The 25,570-nt window shown below is 39.4% G+C and overlaps 1 protein-coding gene and 2 long non-coding RNA genes across 17 annotated transcripts in view; all 3 read left to right on the forward strand.

Annotated features, from left to right (window-relative positions):
• Positions 1–315: 315 nt before the first annotated feature.
• The window catches only part of LOC6575548 (mucin-12), a 33,896-nt gene continuing 8,641 nt past the window's right edge, over positions 316–25,570 (forward strand). For 3 of the 15 annotated variants that reach the window (XM_032728568.2, XM_032728572.2, XM_015164688.2), the window contains exons 1-8: positions 317–423; positions 1,355–1,453; positions 19,903–20,453; positions 20,505–20,704; positions 20,971–23,535; positions 24,349–24,553; positions 24,645–24,691; positions 25,034–25,543. In XM_032728568.2, the coding sequence (XP_032584459.1) occupies positions 1,363–1,453; positions 19,903–20,453; positions 20,505–20,704; positions 20,971–23,535; positions 24,349–24,553; positions 24,645–24,691; positions 25,034–25,543 (4,169 nt within the window). In that variant the 5' untranslated portion in view covers positions 317–423; positions 1,355–1,362. Of the gene's footprint in view, positions 424–1,226; positions 1,294–1,354; positions 1,454–19,902; positions 20,454–20,504; positions 20,705–20,970; positions 23,536–24,051; positions 24,554–24,644; positions 24,692–25,033; positions 25,544–25,570 lie in introns of all 15 variants that reach the window. The other 12 variants (XM_032728569.2, XM_032728573.1, XM_032728571.2 and 9 more) reach the window with 12 other exon arrangements.
• LOC116803834 lies at positions 13,703–14,347 on the forward strand. The gene is made up of 2 exons (XR_006357244.1): positions 13,703–14,106; positions 14,227–14,347. It is a non-coding gene; the product is annotated as an uncharacterized LOC116803834 (long non-coding RNA).
• On the forward strand, positions 15,069–18,320 carry LOC116803833. Its single transcript, XR_004363842.2, has 3 exons — positions 15,069–15,217; positions 15,467–16,066; positions 16,180–18,320. It is a non-coding gene; the product is annotated as an uncharacterized LOC116803833 (long non-coding RNA).

The raw sequence follows: 25,570 nt of genomic DNA on the forward strand, positions 1-25,570 counted from the left end.
GCACAACAACTTGAATTCAGTTTTAAATAATAAATTGATGTGGTAAGTATTTTCAGTATTAAATTGAGTTAACACATTTGCTAAGCAAAAGCAAATCTACGTCTACTAGCGAGCATTAAAAATTAATAGGCAACATGAACTAACTCTCGCCATTAGATCATAAAAGCTTTTGTCAGCAAGACAAATTTTACTCTTACTTTCAAAAGTTAAAGAGAGTCCGTCGAGGCGAGCAGCTATGCACGTAGCAGACGACATAACAGCGCCATTAACAGTGGTGGCTCTGTTAACTAACAGTCAACCACAATAGAGACCAATCTCAAACCTGGCTTGACTCGACGGTCCAGCTGACTGAGTTGAAGCACTTGCTGCGCACAGTCGCGTTTGTTAGTTGTTTCGATTAGGACGTGTTCCCTCGAGCGCACGGTAAGAAGTGATTTGGCTGATAGAATTGGAGTAGTGCAATAAGCTGGTTGCTTAAGAACAACACCATGTGCAAAGATCAAACGGTATAGAGCATTCACGTTCAAAAACCAACATATTAATGCGATCATAGGCTCGTAAGCGTCGACCTGTTAAATTCGTGACTATTGCACTCAACTAACTCACGTATAGAAAGCAGCCGCAGCTGCATTTTATAGTTCAAGAGACGCGCGTGTGTGCGCGAAAAAGCTACGGCAAACGTATTCAGACTGGCTTTACGTCAAAAAGAAAGTTTCGCCAAGAAAAACATCAACAAAAGCAAAAACTGTTAGGTTTGGTTGTTTGTTTATTTCATTTCGCTTTACATTTTCCTCGCTAAACATTATCTTAGTTGCATACATTTCTTCGGTATGGTACGCAGTGCGATAAAACTTTAAATCTGATCTTAGATTTCTTCGTGTTAATAATATCTATAATACCATGTTATGTAGCCAATAATTTAAAAATATTTTGTTGGTGGTTGGCTACTTTTGCAATATTAGAATTCAAGTGAGTATGTGTGTGTATATGCGTGTGTATGTGAACAAAGTAATGCTTTGTGCTAATAACCCTACATATATTATTTAAACAAAACTGAATTAAACTGCAGCCGCAGTCGAGAAAAATCCAAGAGCTCAAGAAAACTGTATCACAAAAGCCTGAAAACGAAAAAATCTAAATTAAAAGATTACGACATTGTTTCTCTACATACTTACGCGTCTACATACCTACATACATTCGCAAATATATATACCCTTTGTTTGCAGTAAAGACTGGCATTTTTTAAGCTGCTGTTGCCGTGCCGTTTGAATGTCGGACTGTGCTTGCATTTTGGTATTTCAAATTCTGTGAATTAACCTAAAAAACGCAACTGCAACTACAAGAAAATTTACAGTTACAGTGATGCGCAATAACAACAGCAACATGCAGTTTTCAACACATCGACGTAGTTTATACTGGCTTCTGGGATTATGTCTATTGTTATTCGAAACAGGTAAGATCATATTTGACATCATACTAACAAAATCAAATGACTTAAGACACAAACTCGTTACTAAGGAGCCGTATCTAGTTAGTCTAAGCCAAAACACCTCGACTAGTTATGTCAGAAAGACAGCAGAATCAGTTTATGTGATCAAAGTGCGACCTTAAGAAATGCTCTTACAGTTAATCAAAGAAACACTGGGCAATATTTCGTTCTCGAAGTAGGTAATCACTATGGAACTATGACTCTCAATTAAAAATACTATTAACTTTAAGTAGTTTAGAAAGGTAGTTCCTTTTTAAAATCATCAGCTTTTGGTTGTACGGTGCTTACAGATACTAGTAAAAGGGCCCAGTTCTAAGTTTTTGGAAATAAGATCATACTGTGTAAGCTGTCAAGCACCTGAATATATATCACAAATTGTTAAAAAAAAATGTACTGCAACCTGTAGAAAAATGGTGCCCGACCGAAACTCGTTTCGACAATACAATATTTGAATAAAGTCTGATGGCGATTCAAACATTTTGACAAAACAAGCTTTAGTCGTATTATATTGAATATTTATATGCAATATTTTGGACGTAACTACTGATATTCTCGGAATCGTCTGGTATATATAAATATTTTTGATGAGAACGATTGTAAAGGTTGTCATACTTAAATTTATATTTAATTGAAAATTAGTTTTCAGTCATCTATGGTTTGGTTGTACTTTTATATGCTATTAACGTGTGATACGAATCTTAAATTCATGTTGAAGCTTTCTTACCTCATTGATTCAAATTTTATTTATTGCTACTTCATCCATTTAAATACAGAATAAATCTTTTTGTATAGGGTATCACATACTCGAAAGTTCTTAAACAACAAAAATTTATTTTCTTATGTTATTCGTGAGTAATGCTGATCGGCAATCGCAAAAACTCGTTGGCTTAAAGTCATGCATATTATTATGAGTGGAATAACCATATTAAAACTGAGAAAACAGATAACATGTTTTCCGATGAATAAACTGATATTGATCTAACATTATTTTGACTAAATTAAAATGAAAAAGTCGTGCTCAAATGAAAGAGAATTTATACATATATTTAATATGCCCTTTCCAACTTATTCAATGAGTACAGGGTATAGTAATGCAGTGATAATCAAAATTAAAAATATATGATTTGAAGAAAAATAAAACTAAAATACTTTGGCATGTGTCTAAAGAAAGATTAATGAATCAGCGTTTATATGTAAATTTTAAAATATATGTACGAAAGAATTGTATTCATTTTTAACGTTTATAGAAAACCTGTTTGATTATTTGCGTATTATACGCATACACACAAATATATTACAGGTATAAAATGATATTGAGTCGATTCACTGTGTTTTAATCAGATCTATTATATCGATAATGAAAACAATGCAATATATTTTAAATATTGAGCTCGATTATAAATGAAATTATTCGCAACAACATTTGGGATCTTACTACTTGCCATATAGGGCGGGTGGAAGATAATAAAAATGTTGGTTCACGTGATCTATTTACCTAACACACATATTTTCATATGAATAATATGTAACATAATCATTTTGAAGCATAACAACGAGCCGGAGCGATTGGCGAGCCCGCGCTGTCCACTGGACAAAACACAAGATATTGGACTTATGTAAGCCATGCCAATCAGCTAGTCAGCTTATGGCACAGATATTAATTACATACAACACAGTGACTTGAGTGCTATGAACGAATTCGAAGAGTATTTTTTTTATTTTTTTTATTTTACGAGTGAGTGTTTATGTTACCAAACAAATTGCGGTTATAATAACTGTAAATAATTTGTAAACACAACTCACTTAAATGTATTTTAAACTAATAAATCAGCCAATATGCATAAATATAAAACAATCGAAAAATGGCTGTATATATAAAAATTACTGCAAAGAGTGGATTAGAATTCATTTTGGAAAGCACTCTATTATATAAAGCAATGAAATGAATGTCTATACAAAAATTTGCGATATTTTAAATGAAATATATGAATATACATTGTATTGTAAAAGTAATCAAATATTACGTGCACGTAATATTTCTTTGGGATTAGTTGGCGTAGTCCAATACTGCTGTTAAGGTGTATCGCTTGTAATAATGCACTCATACATACAAAGCACAAAGTTTGGTAGTACCTCGTTTGTCGTGTGTGTATTTAGAAAAACTTTCTTAGCTTAACTTATGTATTGGCAATGGAATTAAAATTCACGGGCCGCAGAAAGAAATCGACCCAGTCCGCGGGTCAGATGTTAAGGCATACGATTACAACATATTGAAATGAAAAGGCGGCAGTTTGAATTGGTTGACAGCACTTTAAGTATTATATAGAAACCTTACGTTGGCTTTAATCGAGAAAGTTAGCATGCAGAAATTATATATTTATTTATTGAAATGCGTTACGACACTTGGTAGTCTTATGATGTCCATGCAATAAGTGTATAAATAATGGAAGTAGAGGATTTCATAAGTTTGCTAAGCAATCTGTAAAAGAATTGTCAATGCCAAATTTAAAGTAAATTAACTTCACAGCTTATTATTATTATTATTTATTTATTAGATAATATAAAAAAATATAAATCTAAAAATTATTAAACGTGCTAGATACTTCACAGCTTATTTACTACAAACATAATCGATAGACGGCACATGCGGAAGGGCGTCATTAAATTCATACACCAGTTGCTATGCGTCTGTCTGACTTGTACTCTAAATGTAATCTGAGTGGTGCCCATGTGCATATACGATATATGGTGTAACATGAATGAAGCCGCTGTGCACTTTCGTTTTTTTTTTTGCACTTGCAGCTGAGCACAACAAAGGCTTAGGCAAGACAAGCTGGGTGCGCGCATTTATAAATATGAACAGAGTCTATTAATGCACTACTAGTGCAAATATTGTAATGGGTTAGGGTCTATGACTTTTCACCACAAACAATGATGGAAAATTGAACTTCATTTTGATTTTTTATTCCTATGTATGTGTATGGAATAAAATAATATTTCATTGACATCAGAGACCTCAGTAAAAATTTCCCAATCCTATTTATTATGAGATTATGGGGGCTACACAATTAATACTTTATGGCGCTACTCACCTTGAATTAGTTTTCCTTCCTTCTCATTGTGTCCACAAGATAAACAGATAGACGTTACCTGTCGGCAGACAAAATTATTTTCAATGTGCAATGAGCATGGCTGCACTCTCACAACAAGCACCAAATATATAACAAGTTTTGACATCTCTATAAATTGTATTTTAAAATAGCAACAAGTCGCCTTGACTGGCACGTCTGCTCTACTTAACGCTCTCACACCTGCCTCTGGCCCAGACTCGGCGTCCAGAGTGCTCTTTCTCACTGACGGCCTCCGTAGCTAATGGTTGAATGCCCAGTTAGGATTGCGTAAAACTCTTAATTTTTATGATTATTTTATGCGCGTTTCACATCTACGGCTCGCTGCTCAAAGCTTACTCTCACTGACACAAGCGGGCACCCGTAACGCTAACATATGACTTAAGGCGACTTTACACCGTAACTGTGTAATTGATTGAATGGAAATTGACTTTGGACTCGACATTCTACTCCCGTACTTATAATTACCAAATCCATATGTACGGTACTCAAAATTATATAAACTATAGCACAAGAGCATGTGGCAATCATAATTTATAGACACGGCTTTGTATATGCATACATCAAAGTCGTAGGTTGCTATACATTCATATGTAATTGGACGACCGAAATGTTTCACTTTCTTTTCAAATGCCCCTTGAATGAATGGGTGAATGTGTTTTCTGTTAACTTTTAGATCGCTTAGGCTCTTGCAAGATAAAAGCCTCGAACAAGCTCAAAGAACTTTGAGATGAGTTTCACGCTGACCACAAAATAAACAGTAAGGTAAAGTTTGGTTTTTTGGATTATCCACGTTTGTTGTTTATCCACTACCCACAGTTTAAGTACTCGTGTAGTGCAATTACGTGAGTACAGTGGCAGTTGCAGCCATAAAGAGAAGTAGACAGCAAACAATTCAAGGCTGTAACTGCGCATAACTATACAACAATTTAGAAAGGCAGTCATGCTAAATGATTTTGACACCGTCATGGGTCTTGGGCGTGCAAACGCTGCAAGGACACAGTCCAATTTAGCCTGGCCCATCTGCGCTCATTTGTCGACACACACATAACTAAAGCCGGCCTACATGTAATGTTTACAATATTAATCCCCGTAACTCATTGATGAGTAAAGATCGAGTCTGCATAGCGAAAATCAATTGATTTTTGATGTATTTATGCGTTTTTTAGCAGATTGCTCAGTTACCGCTTTTTCAGAGACAGGGCTCGTTGACCTTAACGGCCATGAAGCTGACGCTCAGTCTCAACACTGTGGCAGAGTTGACAATGTGATAAACAGGATTGCTGCAGATGAGCAACGACCTTGGAGCTTACATGTTTTGTTATTGTTTTCATTTATATGAGGTTAATTCCGCTTCATCGCTCAAGGTCGCAAAGGGCAACTGTTCAGATGCAAGCGAAAACCGCATCTTTCCAGCTTACACAGTAATATATTATTATTTTGTACATAATTTTTCAAATATTTCCTATACGGCTTGAGCATGGTGTTAACCTTTCACTTTCACCAGGCAGAGCGAATCATACTAGCCGCAGCTTGGCTGACAACGCTAATGCAATGCAGGCTCTACAGTGACACTGTATTTATCGATTAATGATGCTAAAGCGTCTGTTACATAAGGTACACAGGGCTGCCCGTCTGCTCCGTCTAAGGTGCTCCATTAAATGCAGAAAATGTAATGATTTGTAGACCGAGCTGATTACGCGCAAATGCCTTTTACCTTTCAACATGCAGCGGATGATTAATCATCATTGGCAAGAGCTTGGCCCGCCGTGTTAGCCAATCGAACCCACCTATGCAATGCACCTATCGGAATTGTGTCAGATGGTGGGTCATCAAAAGTGTATTCACATTGCATATATCAAGTCTAGGTCTTTATCAGCACACAGCTGGTTGAAGTTTGTGATTTGCTAGTAATTGCCATATAAGTCAATTACCTGATGCAGCCATTCATGTTTCTGTTTTTTTTTTTTTTTTTTTTTTTTTTTTTGGTTAGTGGTTTTTCTTATTGCAGCAGAGCCGTCAATTTGGTTAATCACAGCGGGAACCTGATGTGGCCTACCACATTTTCAATACCACCAAAGCATTGAGGGAGAAAAAACACTTAGGAACTGGTTTCAATTACAAAGCGCAGTTTGATGACATTATATTTTAGTCGCCCGAGCCTCTTTATTTGTTATAAAATAAATTTATATACGCAGCTTTACGGCTTCGAACTACTGGCCAGACGAGCTTCGGCAGAGCTACCAAATGCTATAAAAGCCGTAGGTGAATGTTGCATTACACACGCACATACAGCACATACATTATCAAGTTTGCACCAAGTCATTGAACCTTGCTTGTGCCTTCAATTAAATTTATTGGCATATAAATAAACAAAATGCGTAATTTATAAATATTGTGGATCTGCGCTTACTCTCAGATGGAAGCAGTAAGACCTACCCAATAATTGTATTCGATTATTTATTAGGGACACATGCGGTTAGAGTCGTTACTCTTGGCATCGCAATTATGCCTTATTCCGTGTAGTTCCAAAACTGTCTATATTATATTGTTTGCTAATTCGTTTAAGGCGAAGAGAGAATCAGGTTATCCTAACGGTATTTAATACTCGACTTTTGCACTCATTCAATTTGAAAATGAGACGTTCGACTCGTGTGCACACGCACAACACTGAGAAATTAACTTTCCATAACATTCTTGCTTTCAATTTCAGATGTGAAGTTTTATTCTTTTTTGCCAGTGTGTACTATAATAGGTATGCTGGCACACCTATTGGACTTGGCAGTTACAAATCAATTAATCTACATAAATTATCGTGTGTATGAGCGAGAATCTACTTTACTAGAGTGCTATAAATTTGTATTGTCTTGGCTGAGTGCATTGCGAATTCCAGAGGTATCCGACACGTCATCAGCTGTGCGTAGGATACGCTGTTAATGTACTACATCACTTTTGTGCTGGCGCTGGCAGACTCCAACAAGACTTACCACTTAGTGGCAATGACTTTGTGGATTGGGCAGCAGCAGCTGGTTCTGATTCTGGTGCTGCTGCTGGTACTGGTGCTGCTGATGTCTTCAGTGAGACTCTTTGTGGCAAGCTTACGAGATGTCTTCGCGCTGATTACACGCCAACAATAATTTTTAACATATTCATTGTTCTGTATCCCTCCCTATGTTCTGGCCTTGCAGCAAAGGCTGTGTAAGGCATGCCTTAAATTGGTAGATGCGACACGGATAAGTCACTCATGTGCATGTTGCGTGGACACTGACTAGCAAAATAATGTGTGTTGCTTGTTTATGAGCCCAGTGAATCTTACGGAATGGATTGGTATTGACAGACATATGGTTTGAGCAGTACGTGAATTTATATTTTGAGCTAGTGTGGAAGCACTAAAGAAAAACAGAGGTCTAATGTAGCCTAAGGTATAAATGTATAATATGGATATTTCAAGTTTGTCTTTGATTGACCATTGGTCAGACATTGACCTTCATTTTTTGTCAGTTGCTGCTTATAATAAAAATAGCTGTTAACACTACTCTTTCTTAAAAAATTTTCTAGCGTAAAATGTTATTAATTGTTAGACTTACACACACAATCAAAATGAGTATAAAACCCGGATAAAAAGCCAGAGCTGAAAATTTTGAATAAAAGATATCCGCCTAAGAGATCGCGCTGCGAAATATGTTAGTCATCGAAATATTAACTGAAATAACAGCAATAAAACGCTAACAAAAAAACATGTTCTCAGCGAGACAAAGATTGTCTCGGTTATGCAACTGATATAATCGAAATTAACTCTCGGAAGTATGTGGTCTATTCAACACTTTCAAGTATGAATTCTCAAATGTAGCTTGGAAGTCTACAGAACACCCGTCAAAGTCACAAATACGTTAGATAGCGAATAGAGTTTGCTATCTTCAGTTTACCCCACTTCTTTATAAGGTAACTGGTCGAAACCTTGACTTTGGTTTTTCACACGCCTGCCAGCTAAATCTTTCAATCAAACGAACAAGGGGTTTTTTATGAAGACATGTATATATGGAAATATACATATGTATGTAGGTATTATATAAATTATTAAGTTGCGTGTTTTATGTTGCCATTTTGAATTTAATTAGCAAGCAGCGTTAGCCGCATTTTTACCATTGCCAAAGGCATTATAATTATAATTAATGAATGCCTAATTTTCTAGTTTATATGTAAAAATTCTGTAATGATGTAAACATTTATCTCTCTGCTTGTATCGTAGTTGGCATTTGATATAAAAAGCTATCTCTGTCAGGGTGTTTGGACTTCGGTGCCTTTTCCCCGTTTTTAATTAGTTGCTTGACTTAGCGCTTACTAAATAGTTTTTGCTATTCATATGCTTACGTTGGCTATTAGACAGATTTGTATAAAAATGGACTACGACAAAAAGTTTCATAAGCGAATCAAAACAAACATGAAACGCGTGAAAATAAAAACATGTGTGACAACTGAATTTCACCGAGTTAATGAGTAATTTGTTTAAATATTTCACAAACGTTTAGCACACATCGTAAAAGCAGTTATCAAGTATGTTATAAATATGAAAATTTGGTAATTTTTTAATTAAGTTGCGCGAAATATTTTGATTGTCCCCACACGTAAAACGCGTTGCAGAAATACCGATATAGTTGCAATACCTTGTCTTGTGACTTTTTCTCGTCGCTTGGCACTGTAGCTACCTTAATCTCGGAATATGCAACGTTACATGTTTCCAAGGCCCTTGCAATAAGCATTAATTATTGGGAATTGCCCTTTCATTAGTATTACAAGGAAACTCAATTAGCGTCTTAAGTATTGGGTCTCAAAGGCTTTTCGGATAAGTTATGCTGCTTTGTAATTTAGTCTCAAAGCTATGTCCCTGCTCATGAAAAACTAACTGTCCCGAATCAGTTGTCTGATATTTACAACAAAGCCATTGAGCCCTGAGTCCCTATTTTCCACTTGTTCTGGGTATAATTGTAACGTGTAATGCTTTGGGATGTCCGAGTCTATGAACTAATGGAATTCAAGCTTAGGCCTGAAATCGGTGTGTATGTGAAGTAAACTAAAAGACTTCAGTCCACATATCTCTGAAATAAAATTACTTAACGTTGTTTTCGCTTTTGAATAAGTGTTGAGGATTTTTTGTTGTTTTTGTTAATTTTGTTATTTTGCTGTTGTGCTGTTTTGCTGTTTTGCTGTTTTGCTTTTACTTGCCATATCCGTGGCACCTGTTCAAGTTCAACGACAAAGCCGACAAACAGGCGGGGCTTGTTTCACTGCAGACTGGTGCTAGGCAACGGTCATACCAAGCGTGCATTTCAACTCAACCAGTAAGTAGCCACTTTCCTTGCCATAAGATATACCTATTAGCTGAAAATTTTGTGGGAGCATTCAAATCTTTAGGTGCAATGTCTGAGGATCAGCTATTTGCGTTTGCTTAGTGTGACCCAGATGAGTTCAGCTGCCGATTGCTTTGATAACATACTTGATTCCATGTCAAATATGGTAACTCATTGTTCGGCTATCTTGTCTAAGTAAGTGACGAAAAGGTGAAGGCTATTTGCCAATTTCAGCTAAAGACATGCGGTACAACGCTCAAAATCTCATTGCTGAACGCTGACTGCACCCGGACATATGGAATTTCTTAATGTTGAATACTAAGTTTGTCGCTTGAGTCATCCGTTTTTCGGAGTTAAGTGCACTTCGAAATGACCATTTATGGATGGATTTAGATTGCAATATATTTTTAGAAAGAGGCCTTTTGAAAATAATTTGCTTAATTAATTTTGCAATTACTTATATTGCTCAGTTTAATTTAAATACAATGACCAATTATTGGGCTTGGCTCTTATGGGGCTTGCTTTTGAGCTATGTATATCCGCTTTTCTGTCTCTGATTTTATTTTAATTACTTGGGTGGTCTATGTTGAGCAGAACCTAAAGTTTAATATTCTAGTAATATAGACTATTCTAGGGGCATTTTGTTTACCTCAAAAGTTGTACTCAGTCCTTTCAGTTTTTCGTTTTTAACTGCATTTCAAGTACAAATCTGAACTAGGTCTGCTGCCAACCGACTTGAAAATAATAATTGGTTTGCATTTTATCTGATTGTTGGCGTCAGACTCATGCGCAATAGCAGCAACTGTCGCGCCTGTACGCCTTTAATAGGCGGCAGCTGTCTTATTGAGGCGTTTAATGGCCCTGAATGGGTTTAAAGCTCCAGCTTTGAGAACGCAAACCGAATAAAACGTACATAATTAAAATGCCATTTAATTCACTGGGCCGGGTACTAGCAAATGATATTCCGGCTGTATTGTTTTTTTGTGTGTGTTATTCACACTCCATTTTGACTTGTAAATTAAGCAGTGAATCGGTCGATACTCTTTGGTCTAATTATAAATTTGTAAGACTTGTTAATTTTCTCCGTTTAATATTCTCGAATTATTAAGATTTAAAGCAGCATATCATTACAATGAGAAATGGTAACAATATCTAAGGTATTTGATCCACTTCCAATTGCACATAATATATATTTGAATTGAAATTGTTTCCCAACGTCACACCCAAAATGTTGGCGCTGCCAAATCCGCTAACGCTAAGCCGGACAAAGTCGTGCAAGCGACAAGTACGCCGCTCACTTTTCAGTTCTAATGCCAAGTCAGCAAGTCAGCAAGTTTCTTGTTGAAGTACATAAACGAACACATACTTTAACATGTGGCTGACTGACTATACACTACTCTGTTCCGATATTATGGGTATTGGCTGAAGCATATAAATATTAGATTACATACATTTGGGGTAGTTAGGGACAACAATCGACCTATTTGGAGTTACTTATCTTGATCATATTCCAAATCTTCAGATGTCGATGTTGTGCATGCGAACAGGGTATATGGGAGTATAGACAAACAACAGTTTTACCAAGCATTAGCGCTTGCATCTTGGCAAAATCCGTTGGGCGTGGGTTGGAGGGTTTATTCGTTCTCTCAATTTGGGGGTGCTATATGGCTGGGTGCCGCCTTTGTTTGACTTTTGGTATTTAGAGTAAGGAGTGGATTAACCTGTTGCCAATGGATTTGTAACTAAAGTAACTACAGTGCGGTATGAGCTATACAGAGGGCAATATATTTAATTGCATTTCATGCAGTTCCGCATCGAAAACGGAAACTACGAATGAATAACTATAAGTTGTGTGGCGTGTGGCGTTCGTGTGGCGCACTTTTGAAGAGGACAACGGAAAGTGAAGGCAAATTATTTGAATTTTTGCATATACAACATGAGAAATGCATACTGACAATGCGACTCTTTGTGCACTCTGCGTGAAATACGAAAATATTTGCAATTCAAATGCCTGTCTAAACGTGAACCAAGCTATATTTAAAGCCATTGGGGAATGTTAATTAAAATCGAAGTTGTACTATCGTGCAACGGGAGTAAATGCAATTTCTTATGCTAAAGCCTATGTTTACATAACAATACATTTTTGCGCCAATATATTCCATATTTGCTGCACCCGGCAATCATTTAATCTCAGCCCTCGAGAACAGTTGCAGTGGAAACCTAGCCACGCACTATCAAGTGCCTAATATGTTACATCAGTCACGATCCAGTTTTGAGCACACACATTTATCTTGCAGTCATTCCAAATTGTTGTTGGTCTTTCATCTCGCTGGCAGATGCGCACTAATTCGAGCAGCGACAATCGATCGCCATTTCTTTTCAAAGCAGAGGATTTTATGCTTTCAATTCAACGCGCATGTTTTTTTTTTTATTGCTTTCAAATACGTTCGTACTTTGTTTGCTCCAATTCGAATACGCATACCAATACGAATACCAATACGAATACGAATACGAATACGTAATTGTGCGTGGTATGGACGAGTACAAGTGAGGTCCGATGATAAGTTCAAAATCGGTGTCAATCAGGCCTTGCCTTCGCGCAAAGCATTGAATTGTGCATAGGTACATAGTGAAAGTGTAAACATATGCACATATAAGTTAACCTCTTCCATGTTCAGTAGTACATAACCACTATAGTGTAGAAAAACAATTAAGATTATATGGGTATGATTCAACAATAAATTGTATAATTACCCTTTCTTCCAGCCATTGTCTTTAGCAAAAATGTAAACATTAAATAGATGTTATGCTACCATTTAAAAGATATGTATCTTTTAGCGTTAAGTGCTGCCTCCACTTTTTCGGCAGCCAACATCTTAAGTTTATTTCACACAAGTCTTCATAAAAATCAAGTTCAAGCAGATCAACAACAACGAATATTGACACGCTGCTTGTAAACAAAATTAACGGCGACAGTGGCCGCAGCTAATTTTCAAACGGCTGCAAACCATAAAATCCCCACTCTTGTGCTTAGTGGGGAACGAGCAGAGGGCACAGAGCAATCGGGTAAAAATGATACGTCTGAGCTTTGCTAACATGAAAAAAACTATTTGAACAATTTCAGTATTAATAACGCCTCGCATTAACAGGTTAAGGGCATAAATAATCACTAGAAATAAAGCTGGGATTGTGACCGTTAAGATTGAGGGAAATTGTTAACGAACATCAGAGAGTGCTCTCTCTCTCTCGCTCTCTCATTTTTACTTTTCTCTCTTTCTGTCTCTCCCTCTCCCGCTCTGTCTCTTTCCTTCTCTTTTGGTCTCTTTCCTTCTCTCCCTTTCTCTAACAATAACTTTATTCGCTGAGAATGTATTTCATGGCATTAATTCGCAGACATAGATGCTATAAATACAAGTGCCATTGTTTGACTATGTGTTACCACTTTTGCATTTACTTTCAACTCAGACTCTGACTTCGACTCTAACTTCCGCGCACCTGCGAAAGCAATTGCTTCAAAAAAGCAAACGCATAGATGTACCCGGTTTTCATATATGTATTTGAAGCAACGCTGTCCAGTTTGACACCCACTCGCTACGAATTGCAGTGACAGTTGGAGAAGACAATCATCAACCTCTCTGAGATCAGTTGATTTGTATTAGTGTTCCAATTGTGCGCCACAATTTTTTAATTCCAAAATAAACGACAATTGGAGTTTAGTCTTCACAGATATCATTGTCATTGCAATATTAAATGAATGATTTATCTCAATACACCCACGTATGTATGTATCTACATTTGAAATTCAGCAGCATCCGGCGTTTCAGCAAAATGCCAATAATAAATGCTTCACCAAAATAAGTACAGCAGCATTGGTAACATCAACCATGTCAGCGGCAGCGAAGAGGCCATAGCAGCAGCCAGAGCCATAACGATAGCGACAGCAACAACCACAGACAGATATGAGCACCTTGACCTCTCTGCCGCTGGAGTCAATGGGGCGTTTTTCTTTCAAATTTAATTGAACTGAAAAATGAGCGTCACGGCCGTGGAACATGGAACGTGGAACGGCTGTTGTAGTATCTGCTGTCCGTTGATGATGCTAAACTTGTTGGCTGTTTGGAAAATGCAAAAATTGTTTTCTGTATGTAAATTTTGGTTGTCACAGTCTGCGAGTTTGTAATTGTATTATTCATCTTTCCTTTCATCGGCTCCATCTGAACGGTTAACTTATGGTCTGCTGGCGATGCATTGACCTCTGTAGAATTTGCGGTTGAGGTTAATCCTCAGATCAGTCGGGAATAGAGCATTGCAGGAATCTCAAAGAGATATCAAAATTTAAATAGACACAAATATTTAATAAATCATATCATGTCATACTGAAAGCTCTACACATATTGAAGAAATTTACATGTGACTGATCGAGCGTAACTCTCATAATCGCAGTCTATCTAGATTTCATAGTAGACTCTCGAAATAGTGACATTAGCAACGCTGCAATGCGATGGCCCAAGTGGAGACTAAAGACCAATTTGAGGCAGCCGTCCACCGATCCGACATTGCAAATGCGACACTCGAACTGAAAAACCATCCAGCACACTGCACCGTATAAAGTAGCAAGCCACATCGAAAACTATTGCTGCTGCTGCAGCTCTTGCTGTGGCACACCAACCAGCTGGCTGCCTGGCTTCGATTTACTGGTATGCGAAAGTGATCGATTTTGAAACAGGCGTGGCTTGCCGCATTTTAAATGTGCTCTGCAAGACTTGCGCCACACTGAGCCACTGTTGTTGTTTCTGTTTCTGTTGCTGCTGCTGGTGGTGTTGCTTGTGCTGCTTTTGTTGTTGCTGTTTCTGTTGCTGTTGCCGTTGTCGCTTTGGCTGTCGACGTCGCGTGGTCTAGTTGCTGCAACTAGCAGCAAGATTTCAAATAGCTTGTCTCTGTATCTGTGTGTATGTATGTATGTTGGTGAGTGTTGTGTCTACATCTTATGCAATATTCTCAGTTTGACCCACTTTTCGTGCTAGTTGTGTTTTACTTTTTGTTGTGGTCGAAGTTGGCGTTGCTCGGCAACATTCACTGTGACCAAAAATAATTTAATCGAAGCATACTAGTGTGAATATATCTATCTATACAAGTACATAGTTAGAAAAAATACTTCGAAATCTTGAACATAAGATTCTCAGTCTCTATGATTTTCCCTATATCAAATTCAGGGATAGTTCTTGAACAATGTGTATTCACATTTTAAAACGGTGAGTCTCCATGTAAAAGAATTTTTCGAAATATTTCAGTAAATACGTTAAGCTTACTCATTAACAAATCGTCACACACTGCCAAAATAAATCTTCATTAAAGTAGCATTGGCATTAAACCAAAAGACGACAAATTGTTTAAGTAAATTTATTGTCAAATTGAACGTAACGTACGTTACTGAGGCCATTAATATTGCCATTCTTAAAAAATTTAATTTGTTAGTTTAAATGTATATGCGTTCTTTGCAGTTCATATAAAACAAATTTTGGACAAACTGATAGTTTCTATATGTGTCAATGCTGCCCAGGAGCCATGTTACATAATTGCCAAAAATGTATACGGCTCTAGTGTAGCCAATGTTTTGAGTGGGGCCCACAGCTGACCGTAGCAAAAATAGCAACTGTAGCAAAAAGTGGAAAAGTCGAAAAGCTGGCGAATGTTGCATAGTTGTATATTTCCTGTTTGTGGTGCATAAAATAGTGGGTTCCAATATAGCTCTCACTTTTGAGCTCGGCACATACCACTGCATATCAGAGTAATTTTGTGTATTGAAACGAATGGCAACTGTACAGCACCACAGTGGCTAGAAGGCATGGCCGGTACACTCGAGCACTTCAGCACTTCAGTCACTTAATTTCGTTGCCTGCGACAATTGTTTGAGTAGAAGTAATGCCAAAGATAGGATACTCGGCGCAGTGCACTTGTCGGCTTATGGTTATTTATCGACATTCAAAAGGCTAAGGAGCTCGCAACGCATTGCGCAACCCATCTATGCATGATGTTGGCGATTCTCGAGCGCATAAATCTTTAATTATAGCAAAATGCGCCGCGAGATGCAAATCAATAAGGTAATTTATTGGCTATCACAAAATGGCTGAGAAATTTATTGCGAACACGTTTAATCTGAATCTTTATGGCGCTCATATTTCGAGTGCGAATTCTTTTTTCTTTACATTCATAGAAGTGTGAACAAATTTAGTGTAAATTTATGTCGCCCAACTCGATTTGGAATATAATCGTCAAAAGCCCAACAATTGGCAGCTTCTGATGGCAATAGTATTTGAGCCATTTGTCGTGGCTGCGCACCCAGGAAGTGACTGTTGACTGTAACGGCGGTTTTAGAAAGGAAAATCTCAACTAACGATCCCAAACTTCCTGCGCACATGCAAAGCGATCGCAAGGTAATCGCCGCTCCGCTATCCAATGCTGGCAACAAAAGAAATAGCAATACGGCAAAATGAAGTAAAGCTTGTCTGTTCGCCGAAATTTTGCCTTGAGGTCTCCGATACGCCTTCTCGTTGAATTGTGCAATCGATTAAAAACTGAAAGCTGACCAGTGCTTGTTTTCCATCTACGAAGCGTGCGTTTAATTGTGGGCCGCACCTACCGAGCTCATAGACACAAGAAAACAAACACAAACTCGATGGCAGGAGATATCATTATTAATTTGTAATGCGAGGTGTGCAAACGCAATTAGGAAAAAAAATTAATTAAAAATATAAAGCCATTGGCAAAATACTTGAAATTCAGCAACAAATTGTATCAATTGCAGAACTGAAAACGTTTTTAATTTAACAATTAATAAGTGTATTTATAAAGTTAGCACTCGGAAATGCAGACCGAGTAGAAATAAGTTAATAAGCTAATGACCTCAATAGCAGACTTAATGCCCGGAAGTAGTAAAGCCACATAAATTCCTGTCAATCGACAGAAAAGCGTATCAATAGATATTATGTAGCCGCTATACAAATTGTCTAAGTATTTGTCAGGTTGCCTTTTTATGTGCTGTATAGTACTTCAACTTTCAATAAAAGTCGCGTAATGTGTTGCTCTTATTTTTGAACAAGTAGAGCAGCAAAAGCGAAGAAATCGACAAGCGTTGAACAAACCCACAAAAAAAAAAAAAAAAAAAAAAAAAAAAAAAAAAAAAAATAAAGCCAATCAGGCTTATGGCCGAATTACTGTGCATTGCATAACACAACCCAGCCATGCTCTTAGCAACTAGCTAAGCAAATCCACGTACACATTTTGTTTAGTGGAGCAGAAAGTACAAACGGCAACAATGAATCGGCAAATGTGTTACCAAGTGTGTTGTAGCTGGAGCTGGCTGCCTGATTGGCTGGCTGGCGGCTGGCTGGCCAAGACAAATGTCATCCTAGGCTACGACGACACTAGACTTTTGCATTGGCACGTGATTAGCTTACTTTTGCAGCTGGCACTGGTGGCCATAGCGCATATATCACTCAGTCAAAGAGTGGGTCAGACGGGACTGAAAGCAACGACGCTTTTGTGTGATAATTATACAAGCTATGGTGCGTGCTGCATGCTAAGCAGATCTTATCCAGCAGCCTTGACATGATTGCTCATGTGACGTCCATTAGAAAAACATGTATGTGCAAGCAAAATAGAATGCGCACTTGAGAGCGCACAACGTAAACAAACCCTGCAGAGCTTTCGCACATCCTCATTTGTTATTCGAAACAATGCCTCGCATCAGCTGACCGAAATGGGATCAACAATACTTTGCATTTATAGGGTCGGCCTCATCGGTCATCGGTCCCATCCCCTTGCAATACTTCGATAAGCCAATTTTCTTTATTTTCAATTGGGCATCAGAAGAGTAGGTATATTGAACTAGTTGCATATAGAAGCATATTATTATTGGTCAACAGTAATTAACAATTCATCTACAGTCAATTGAAGTAATGACGAAAAGCCAACCGCCAAAGGCCTTATCTGGCGTAGAAACTGTTATTGGGAACAATGGAAAAGTAAAAAGTGAATGTAAATTTGTTTTGGGAAAAGGTGTCTCTATCAAGCAAAATATATTATGTTACTCAAAAAAAATATATTTAAGGTGCCTTACGCCGCCTTGTGGCTGGTCAAAAGTGCAGCCCGACTTCACGTTATTATAACTTGTTTTTGTTTGAAAATGCTCACGTTACAATTAAAGTATAGCATAATAATGTTTAGTTGCAGTCCGACGCCTGCCTCTGTGTATGTCTGTGTGTGAGGCAATTGAGGTGGGTCAAAAAAACGAATGGGTACAGACTCAAGCCACAGTGTCCCAAATAAAAGCTATTAAATTGGAAAAAAAAAAAACAAGTAAGAAAGCTCTAGTCGAGACTGCTCGACTACGAGATCCCCTGAACCCTTGGAGCAATAGATATTTCAATCATTTTTCGCAACTTTCAGCTTACACAAGTAATACGCACACACACACACACACGCACGCACGTACACACACAGGCATATATACACACACACGCATACAGACACACTTACACACACACACGCATATATACACAAACGCATACACACACACACATAAACACACGCATACACAAACACATACACACACAAGCAACCACGCATAAACACGCATGGGCTGCAGTGTGCGCTTACTATGAGAAGTTAATTGTTTAATAACTTTTTTTATGGACGTACGATCTTTATGAAACTTTCAGAATATGATTATAACATGAATATGCATGTAATTGCCAAAGCACAAGTCTCTAGTATTTGAAATACGCTTTTTACAAAAGTGAGGGTGAGGGGGCGAATTTAGAGGTGGGGGTAAATTTTAACAAAAACCGAAATTGTATAAATTGCATATAAGCATACATTAAAAATTTGGAGACCCTAGCAATAAAGGTGTAGAAGATATAATTTTATAACTGGGTTTCGATAAGGTTTTTTATCGATAAAAAAAGATCGAGATGAGTTATCGATTTTTAATGATAAACTTGATATGCGCGCTGTAATTACGGACATTTTAAAAAAATTTGAAGTCTCTAGCTCTTATATCTTCTGAAATCGACGCGTTCATACATACGGACAGACGGACAGACGGACAGACGGACAGACAGACGGACAGGGCCAAATCAACTCAGCTCGTCACCCTGATCAAGAATATATATACTTTGTGGGGTCTGCCACGCCTCCTTCTCCCTGTTACATACATTTCAACAAAACCATTATACCCTGATTTCCCATTGAAAATGGGTTCAGGGTATAAAAAAAACAACTAAAAAAGCTATGTCGATTATACTACTCTGGCTTACATTCTAAGCTTAAGGTTTTTAAGCCAAAAAGCCCCATTTGAAAATCGAAGGTTGACTGATATCGTGCGGCAGCGGAGCTCCTTGCATAATTTTAATACTGCAATTCATTTAATTTATTAGCTGTGGTTTCAGCTGTCAGTACAGAAATATTGCAACCCAGATATGTGCCTCAAATGCTAAGCAATAAAGTAAACACAACTTCCGCCCCAATTATTGCATTGCGCCCATGCCTTGGGTGAGCCGCTCAAGTTGGTCGTGCCATTTGCTGGCTTGAGGCTGTCTCGGCCAAGTTACTTTTATTTCAAAATTGGTATAGCTCTGATTGCAGCGAATCGGGCCCAATTCAAATTCAGCTTCAATTGTCTGAATACCTAATCAGTTTCAATACTTTGTTAATATTCTCCTAACGATAAATGGCATTGTGTGGGCTGGCGACTAGATTTCTGCATAAAAGGTTGTAGATCAACTTGTGGATCAACTTTTGTACTCTGTTCGCAAATGGAGAAGTGTGTTCAGGTTAGGTAATTCAAACAATATTTGCTGCGCTGAATGTGTGCAATGAGTAAAGTAGATTGTGTAGAATGATTTCTGATATTTGAATGACGAATTCGTTTTTGCAGGATCAACAGATGCGCAAAGCAAACGAGCTCCACGCGTCACCAACTCTCGCAGTTTTGGCACCAATGTGAAGTCAGCTAGCTCCAATGGCGTCAACTTTGACTGTCCCGAAGAGTTCGGATACTATCCCCATCCCTCGGACTGCACACAGTATTATGTGTGCGTATTTGGTGGTGCGTTACTTGAGAGCTGCACTGGGGGACTGATGTACTCGCACGAACTGCAGACTTGTGATTGGCCCAGAAATGTAGGCTGCGAAGTGGTGGACAGTGGCACGTCGGCAACCTCTACCGAAGTAGGTGGTGCCTCACGTAACAAGGCACAGCAACATGTTCCCAGTCGCATTCGCTTTGGGTCCGCCTTCACCAGTCCCACGGCCACACAAAAAACAGTCACAGTTCCACCGCAATACCATCGTTCACCTCCCCAGACTATCCAGGCTCAGGTTCAGCATCTGCCACCACCTCCAGAGCTCACTGTTGCTCCCAACCCAGTGGTCACGTCCCGAGGACAGCCTAAGTCGCTTCTGGAATCGCAGGAGGAAATTGCCAAGGTGAGCCAAGGCCAATCGATTGTCGTTGGTGTATTTTAAATTCATATTTAGTATACGAAGCTCTATGCCGAGGCGCATGAAACTCTGCCCGAAGAGGAGGACAGCGAGCGTCAGCAACGTGTTTATCGTGGCCAACCGAGTACTGTTAGCCAAGTGCAGCGGGACCGCGATGGCATTCTACACCAAGCCAGCATAAATGCAATACCAAATCACGGAAAGATCGGATCCTACACGTTCGGGACGGCTTACAGGTAAGTTCTGCGCCCGATTTGCCTCCCCATCCATAGTATTGTTTCATCTGCAGTCGCTTTCAAAATTGTATTTATTTTTTTTAATTGATGGTAATTTACTTTTTGCTTTAGTCTCAACAAATTCATAACTGATCTGAAATTTATTCTCCGCCCATTTTACTACTCTCTTTTCTCATACAATGCATACTGCACTATCTCTATATTTTACTTCAATTGACACACCAATCGACTCAAATGCTTTTCGGCTAAACTCTGTACGCAAACAGCGAAAGCTTAAACGACGACGTGACAATTGAACACGAACTGTCACATAACCGACTCGATGTAGACAGAGGACGCAGACGACGCGATGTTAGTGGGTTAATGTCAACTACGCCAGCGGAAGTGGCTGGCCCTACTGAAATGCCTAACGATTCGAACACCTCTAGCGAAGTCATGGAGCCAGACAGCGCCAGCAGTGAGCAACTGGGCAGTGGCGAACAGACAAACAGCTCTAATAGCTCCAATAGTTCCAATAACTCAAATAACTCTCAAGAACAGTTCGACGATGCAGCGCCTGCTGTCGTCCAGCTGCAAAAGTACTCATCAAAAATTAGTCAAACCGAATTAGACTTTTTGCTGGCGGACTCAGACAACAGCGAACCAATCGAAGATAGCGATGATACTGCAACGGCCGAGTCCAAGCGACGTGCCCGTCAGCTGCGCCCTTTTCCACATACGCCTGCTAAATGGCCAACGCATAACTATCGTTCTATAGACAGTCCAGTTCACCAGCCTTACAATGGGGCTGGGAAAAACGGGTACAGTTTCGGCAGCTACAATCCCTATCTAACTCCTCCCAGCCAGCACACTCCCGCCAGCCAGAACTACAATCAACTTAACACTGGATATAAGGCTTACCTCCAACAACAACAACATCTGCAGCCTCAACACCCGCAACAACCAGAACGTGTTTCGACATATGGGAAAAAACCCACAGTGGTTTACACCGGCTATAATTTGTCTCTACCGCCGCCTCCATTGGAAGACGACTTTCGACCGATTGCAGGTAGTTACTATGGTGCGGCCGGATTAACAAGCTCAAGGCCACCAGGAGGTCATCCGGAACAAACGAGCCAAGGCGACCTACTTCCTTATCTTATAGAGCAACTGAAACAGCTTAAGGAGCGCAGGAAACAGATCCAAGCTGAAAACTTTGCCTACTTTCATTTGGACAATCAACCGATAAGTCCCACCGCGCATTCGACAACCCAACGGCCATCATTCGAGTACTATTCTACAACAAGGCCGAGTCAACAAGTTACGCCCAGCAACCATTACGCTCAATACAGCACCATGGGTGGCTTTTATAATAATAAACCGGAATTTACGCCGAGCATATCAAACTATTCTGGCAAACTGGTATCTCAGTTCAGCATTGCTCAAAGTCCAGACACCCAAAGCACGACAGAGAGCAATTACTTCCAATATAATATTGTCGCAAATCAGAAAATGAAGGGCGTTTACAATAATGCCAAGCTTAATCAAATAGAGCACGCCGCCTTCAAAGTTCGTCCACCAGTCACACCAGTGCACGTGACGCCAAACTTCAATATTGTTTCGGCTCCCAATTTGGCTAACAAAAACTCGAACGGTCTGCAGGAAGTACCATTCCGAGATTTATCGCATTTGCCAGTGGGCATCAGCTACGCTTCGAATTCTACCCTGCCGGAATCGTATCAGACTTTTACCAAATCGGTCAGCTCTACGGTGCCCCCCAAACCGGAGCCACCTAAGCCTTCAACAACTACCAAGCCACAGAAGACCAATTTTCAATTCAATATAAATGAATTTATGGCAAACCTAAAAGCCAGTGATCTAGCAAGTTTTAATCCGGCTGTCAACCCACTAATCAAATATTTTAAGCAGGTAAGCAATGATGGAAGTGGAAATGTTCGGAATGCCTTGGTTCTTCGCCGACCTGTCATTAGCTCAACGCCATCCAGTCCAGTAACGTCCAGACCTCCCTTGAAATCAAGCCCGGTACCTACGAGGCTGCCAATTAGCACAACCACCCAAGGATCGACCACGCCTATTCTAAGAGGCTACGAATCTTTCGTGAAGAGTATTCAAACCCAGATAAGCAAACAAGCGTCTAATTCAAATCAGTCAACGACCACCAGTCCAACGCGTCCTAGGATAACTTCGGGCAGAGTTTCCACTACCACTGAAAAAACAGTCGAATACTATGACGAGGACTACGATGACGGAGTTGATGAAGACATACTCCCACCATCTCGCATGCCCCCCTACATGCCCATGTCGGAGACAATGGCACCACCACGTCCACAAGTCACAACGGAGGGTTCACTTTCGACGACAGCCAGTAAAATACGAAACAATCCACAAACCGGATTTATGGAAGCTACAACAACGCGTCGACCCTTTCCTAATTTCACGCAACTTAATCAACCCAATGCAGGCAACGGAGTTCCAGCGTTCATCAGTTTCCCAAGTGACATATTTCAGGAATTGAAGCAGCGGCTGCCACAGTTGCAGGCAACAGCCGCGCCCAGCACTCATACCACTGCCCGAGTTCGCACAACTACAACTACCAGCACTACGACGCCTATACCTCAGGCGAAAATCCGGTACACTGTACGACCACAACGCACGCGTGGACAACAGAAATGGCAGTCCCAAGTTCAGAGTAATCCGGACGGATTAGAGCGCACGCAAAATGAACCCAGCCGAGGGGCCGCCTACACCAAGCCAACCAGCACTAGCAATAATGGCTTAAGTGGCCAGAACTTGAATTCGGTACATGCCACTTCAAACACGGAAAGACAAAGGTAGTTATAAAAGTCGACGACCAATGTGCTGTTCAATTATTTGGTGCCGCTACACAAATACACATAAATACGGCAGTGAAATGTACATAAAAACAAAAACATTAATGCCACTGCCCACAGGCGCTACTGTTTATACGTTTACGTTCAGACCTTTTACCTATTACTAAGAAATCTAAACGGATGGAACTTACCAAATCTGTACAGTTGACTAAACTTATTGTGTAGGGACTGGGCTACTCTAACCAAAATTTCAACCGCTAACTCATCTGCTATAACTCATTTCTTCGACTACTACTACTACTAAATGATCTCATAATATAGGTACAGAAGTATTCTAATTATACGTTTTAATTACTTTTTGTTTTTGTTTTACATTTCTCTCCCCCTGTAAAATATGAAAACTTACATTGCCTGACACACACATACACATTTGTATTTTATAATGACATATAAAATTTAAATTAATTAAATTATACTCGTTAATGTAAATAACTTGCGCCACATTTGTGCATAAAGAGTTGAGTCATCTTCGCCGTCATCGTCGCTGTCGGCGCAAACTTCCGATAACATTTTTGTCCAACCAAGCTCACAAGCTTCACCGGCACAGTTTGCATCCAATCGTAACTACTACAATACATCCATATTCAATCATGGGGGTGGCTACCAAACACCACAGCAGGCGCAACAACAACAACCGTCACCATTCCAACAACCGCAACAACAACAACAACAACAAGAGCAGGCACCTGCCTTACCAAACCCCTATGATTCATCATACTATTCTGTTTACGACGACGATATTGATTTATATAGGGATATTGAGTATCAACAGCAGCAGGAGCAGCACCAACATCAGCAAAAGCCCCAGCAGTATCAGCCTCCAGTGCGCCAGCAGCAGCAATCAACTTATAGGCCCTTGGAGATATTGACTACGCCGACACCGCCACAAAGGCAGAGCTACAACAGTCAGCCAACATTGAGCTATAACACGGACTATGAAGAGGACCTTAATGCACAGGTAGGCAAAGGGGTCGCACTCACATTCGAATATACATGTGTATACAAGAGTAGATCATTCAATCATATTGTCGTAACGAATCGTTTTACAGATCGAGCAGGATAATGTATATGACCAGCCTACGCCTCCTCCACAACGGTAAGTAGTCTCTGGCCGTTTGCACTCGTTTGCATTCGAACTGAAATTTTGTAGCAATTCATGTCTCACACGCTAACGAGCTCGCGGAAAATTCTAACACACAAGTATATAAGTATGTGTCCCAACTAGTTAGTATATTGAAAGAATGAAGCTTCACAGACATAAAAATACTGTTGATTAAAGGCAGCTAGCATGTCCAAGTAAAGTACAAAAGACAAAAGTACACTCCATACACACCATACAACTCACACCAGCTATACGTTACACGAAATTCATCAAAATTTACATACAATTTCATCTCGAAAACGACGACATCCCACCTACAACAAATCTCTCTACCAGGGCCGAAGAGGTGACCATACAAACTCTGGAGGCAAGGGCCACTGTCTCGACAACCAAAAATCCGGCCCAAAGACCTGATGTGCGCAACTACTATGACACGTTTACCACGCCCCACATGAGCTATGAAGAGCCTGATTACAGCTATTCCAGCTCTTCAGAGTACGTCCAAAATTTACCCGCGGACTATTATCAGAGCGAGCGAGTTTCACCATCGAAGACTAAACCGAGCACTCAAGCTCCCAAATCAATTAAATCAGACGATTATTATCTGATTGCCAACGACGTCGGCCAGTCCACTTCGGCTTTTAAAACAGATCGTATACAGAAGTACACGACAGTGACACCCACACGCTTTCCGATATTAAAGTCATCCACAGTCATAAGCAGGAATACAAACAAGATTACCACAACTACCACACAACCAGTCACAAAGCCCCCTGCAACTACAACAAGAACAACAACAACAACACCAGCAACAACTACAACTACAACTACATTGCAACCTTCAAGGTACTTTCAATCCCCCGATAAGTCAGT

This window comes from Drosophila mojavensis, unplaced genomic scaffold (genome assembly GCF_018153725.1).
Source record: "Drosophila mojavensis isolate 15081-1352.22 unplaced genomic scaffold, ASM1815372v1 contig_36, whole genome shotgun sequence".
In the NCBI taxonomy this organism is placed as follows: domain Eukaryota; kingdom Metazoa; phylum Arthropoda; class Insecta; order Diptera; family Drosophilidae; genus Drosophila; species Drosophila mojavensis.